A 4,136-nucleotide genomic window follows, 5' to 3' on the forward strand; every position below is an offset into this window, starting at 1 on the left:
CATATTCATAACTGTCAAAACCTAAATAGATCCAAAATATGACCCATTAACAAACAGATCCAAGATATGACCCATTAACGAAAAGATCCACAGATAAGTCCGAGACTCACCTGAATTGCCGCCGCCGGGTCATCTATCGCTAATCGGCCAACCTCTATCGCCAAACTTCCACTGCGTACTCTGTTGGACCGCCACGGGATCTCGTCGGAGAAATCGACAATACTAAAAACTCTTTTTTTTTCTGTCTGTATTCTCATTTGAAATGAAATTTTAAGACATATTACAGCAATATTTAATATAGATTTTAACTTTTTAAAAACCAAATCAACGTGCTATAAATTTCATTTACTTTTCAGCTAAAAGTCAAACAAAGTTGTTGGCATTGTGCTTAAAACAGTATACAAAACATGATATAAAATACTACACACTAAAAGTTCTCATCATAAATCAGAAGTTCCCATATCACTGTCCAATCCAACAAACAAACCATGAATCTAGAACTCCCAACACCACCATCAACCAACCAACCCCAACAACAAAAATTCTCCCTTCAAGTAGATTCAGAAAACAAATCCACAGAATTCAAAATCCACTCAATAGCCAAACCTCACATGCTAGCATTCCATCTATCATGGTTCTCATTCTTTGCATGTTTTGTTTCAAGCTTTGCAGCAGCACCACTTGTTCCTATAATCCGTGACAACCTTAATCTCACAGCAACAGACATAGGAAATGCCGGTGTAGCTTCTGTTTCCGGTGCTGTTTTCGCAAGAATCGCCATGGGAACAGCTTGTGATTTAGTTGGTCCTCGTCTTGCTTCTGCTTCTCTCATCCTCTTAACTTCACCAGCTGTGTACTTCACTTCTATCATTGATTCTCCTACAAGTTTTCTTCTGGTGCGTTTCTTCACCGGCTTTTCTTTAGCCACGTTTGTTTCGACTCAGTTTTGGATGAGTTCCATGTTTTCCACCACTGTTGTTGGTAGAGCAAACGGTTTCTCAGGTGGTTGGGGTAACCTTGGTGGAGGAGCAACGCAACTCATCATGCCACTTGTGTTTTCTCTAATCCAAAACATTGGTTCAACAAAATTCACTGCATGGAGAATAGCTTTTTTCATACCTGCTTTTCTGCAAACCATGACAGCATTTTCAATACTAATATTTGGACAAGATTTACCTGATGGAAACTTCCATGGTTTGAAAAAATCAGGTGAGAAAGCAAAAGATGAATTCTCAAAAGTGCTTTACCATGGTGTGTTGAATTATAGAGGTTGGATTTTAGCTTTGACTTATGGATATTGTTTTGGAGTGGAGTTGACTGTGGATAATATCATAGCTGAGTATTTTTATGACAAGTTTAACCTTAAACTTAGCACTGCTGGAATCATTGCTGCAAGTTTTGGTTTGGCTAATGTTTTTTCTAGACCTGGAGGAGGGGTTATTTCTGATTTAATGGCAAAGAGATTTGGAATGAGGGGGAGGTTATGGTGTTTGTGGATTTGTCAAACGTTGGCCGGTGTTTTTTGTGTGATTTTGGGACTTGTTGGATCTTTGAATGTTTCTGTTGTTGTTATGATTATTTTCTCTGTTTTTGTTCAAGCTGCTTGTGGAATGACTTTTGGAATTGTTCCTTTTGTCTCAAGAAGGTTAGTAATTTCTTTCATTATATACTATATTCGAGTTCATTCTAATTTCAAAACGAATATTTTTAAGAGCCGCATATTAAATAATATTCGAGTTCGTTCTAATTTCATTTTTGGTGTACTAGATTTTTCTAAAGAATTATTAAATATTTTTACTCTAATATTTTATTTATTTAAAAAGTTGTTGATCTATAAGTAGACGTGGCAAAACAGGCATGGAGCGTTGATCGTATTCGTTTTGCCTATATTTTTGATCGGGCAAGTTAAAGTTTCATTCTCGTTTTTTTTACTATATTCGTCCCGTCCACCCTATTTCTTTAGTGTCTTTTGTGAATATGAGCATGGTCCGTCAAATTCGCTTCACCCTCGGTTTCTTCCGAATATGCTCTGTTTTCTTGCAAGCTTCTAAATGGACGGACATGTCCGTTTTCCATCAATATTTATTAAAATCAACAATTTGTTATATTAATATATCATGAAAAAATACAAATAAATATTATTGAATCCAACTGCTTAGACTCATGTAACCCTTGCAGAAAAAAAATAGTTGTTAATTCTAATAGTAATTTTGCATTAAAATATACAATTTCAGGTCGTTAGGAGTAATATCAGGAATGACAGGAGGAGGAGGAAACGTTGGTGCAGTTATAACCCAACTAATATTCTTCAAAGGATCAACGTTTTCAAAAGAAAGAGGAATAACACTAATGGGTGCAATGATCATAATATGCACTCTACCATTATTCTTAATCTATTTTCCACAATGGGGTGGCATGTTATTTGGTCCATCTTCATCTAAAAATGTCTCTGAAGAAGATTATTATATGTCTGAATGGAACTCAAAGGAAAGAGAGAAAGGCTCTCATCATGGAAGTTTGAAATTTGCTGATAATAGTAGAAGTGAAAGAGGTAGAAAATTGAATATTTCAACTAGGCCTTCTGAGGATGTCACACCACCACAAAATGTTTGATTTTTCTTGCGTGATTGTCATGTCCGCAAATTCTACCTAAACTGTCGGAAGCTGATATCGTTATGTTAAACGTTATTAGTAGGATTTGAAATCTGTTGCTCATGATTGCGTGCGTGAATTTCTAGTGATTATAACCGATTTATTTACGAAAAAATGTCAATGTTTTACTTATGTGTTCACATGATTTGGGAGTTTGCAATTTCTTTACTCTTAAGTAACATACTTTCATACACTTTCTCTTTGTAATATATAGTTGCATTACTTAATCACATAGTAGTAGTAAATTTGTTGCTGCTATAGCAAAACTTAAAATTATATCAACAACTTGTATATGTATTTCTCAATTTATATTAATGTAAATTAATGTGGCAGAACTTCACACTTTTAATTTTTATTATTTAAATGCAATTTTAATCTCTACCATTATAACAATTTTTTATTCTAGTTTATGTTTGTTTTTTTATTTAGATGTTGTAATTTTAAAATTTATTATTTTTAATATCTAACATAAGACATGGCTCAATAAATTGATGGCAAACTAGGGATGACAAACGAACAAGTATGTCTTGTTTAGACGCGTTCCATAAAAATTTATAAGAAAATAGGACATAATGGACATAGTTAAGTCTAAAAATGCATTTTTTACGTCTAAAAATGCATTTTTTAAGTTTAAAAGTATAAAAATTTAAATTAATAATAAAAAAAAAAACAGACGGAATGAGACGGACATATTAGAGAGTGCGGATCCGTTCAATAAAATGTGTGAATAAAATAAATGTGTGACTTGTTTTACCCCATTGAGAAATTATATTACTTTTTTTGAATTTATTTTGTTAATTACCCTACATAATAATCATGCATCCGGTACTTATATTTGTACCGTTTTCTTTCAACATTCTAAAGTACTGTTACATTAAAACTTCACCTTGATTGACATTAGGGATGTGAAAATAATCAATTTACCACGCATATTTATAAAATTGGTGGACGAATTCAAAAAGTCCAAATTATTTTAGAAAAACTGACCAATAACCCAATTTGATTAAAAATCGGGGCTACCTTTCACACCCTGAGTGTTATTTTCGCACCCATATTAAAATTCCACAATGACCTACTACTTTAAAAATACATTTTCAAACGTATTCAAATGCACTCAAATCTATAATAAAATCAGAAATATATTTTTGGAAACTGTTAAGAGAAAAAAAAAAGACAAAAACAAATGCAAAAAATATAAAATAAATTAACATCAATCATTATTATGATTTACATTAAAAATAAAATATTACATTGATAATCGATATCGTAAATCTAACATAATACATTTCATCATCAAGTAAGATGTTTTAACATTTCAGAATATCTTTGGTCGATCTTGCAATTTTTGCATCCACTCGATCGGATATTTTATTTCGTAATGGTGAAATGTACTCCACATAACAGTTAAATCTGAATTCGTCTTAAACTCTAACTTGTTGAATTGTATCTTCCCTTCATTGTCAAATGAGGATGAACGATAATAG

At 32.6% G+C, this 4,136-nt stretch overlaps 1 protein-coding gene across 1 annotated transcript; it reads left to right on the forward strand.

The window, feature by feature from the left end:
* Positions 1 to 415: 415 nt before the first annotated feature.
* On the forward strand, positions 416 to 2,845 carry LOC127074918 (high affinity nitrate transporter 2.5). Its single transcript, XM_051016336.1, has 2 exons — positions 416 to 1,645; positions 2,235 to 2,845. The coding sequence occupies exons 1-2, from the start codon at positions 489 to 491 to the stop codon at positions 2,611 to 2,613; spliced, it is 1,536 nt and encodes a 511-aa protein (XP_050872293.1). The 5' UTR covers positions 416 to 488; the 3' UTR covers positions 2,614 to 2,845.
* Positions 2,846 to 4,136: the final 1,291 nt, after the last annotated feature.

This window comes from Lathyrus oleraceus, chromosome 4, assembly GCF_024323335.1.
Source record: "Lathyrus oleraceus cultivar Zhongwan6 chromosome 4, CAAS_Psat_ZW6_1.0, whole genome shotgun sequence".
Lineage (NCBI taxonomy): Eukaryota > Viridiplantae > Streptophyta > Magnoliopsida > Fabales > Fabaceae > Lathyrus > Lathyrus oleraceus.

Coding starts and splice junctions, on each gene's coding strand:
- LOC127074918 (XM_051016336.1), top strand. CDS start 489: ATGAATCTAGAACTCCCAACACCACCATCAACCAACCAACCCCAACAA. Junction 1,646..2,234: donor GTTCCTTTTGTCTCAAGAAG/GTTAGTAATTTC, acceptor ATACAATTTCAG/GTCGTTAGGAGTAATATCAG.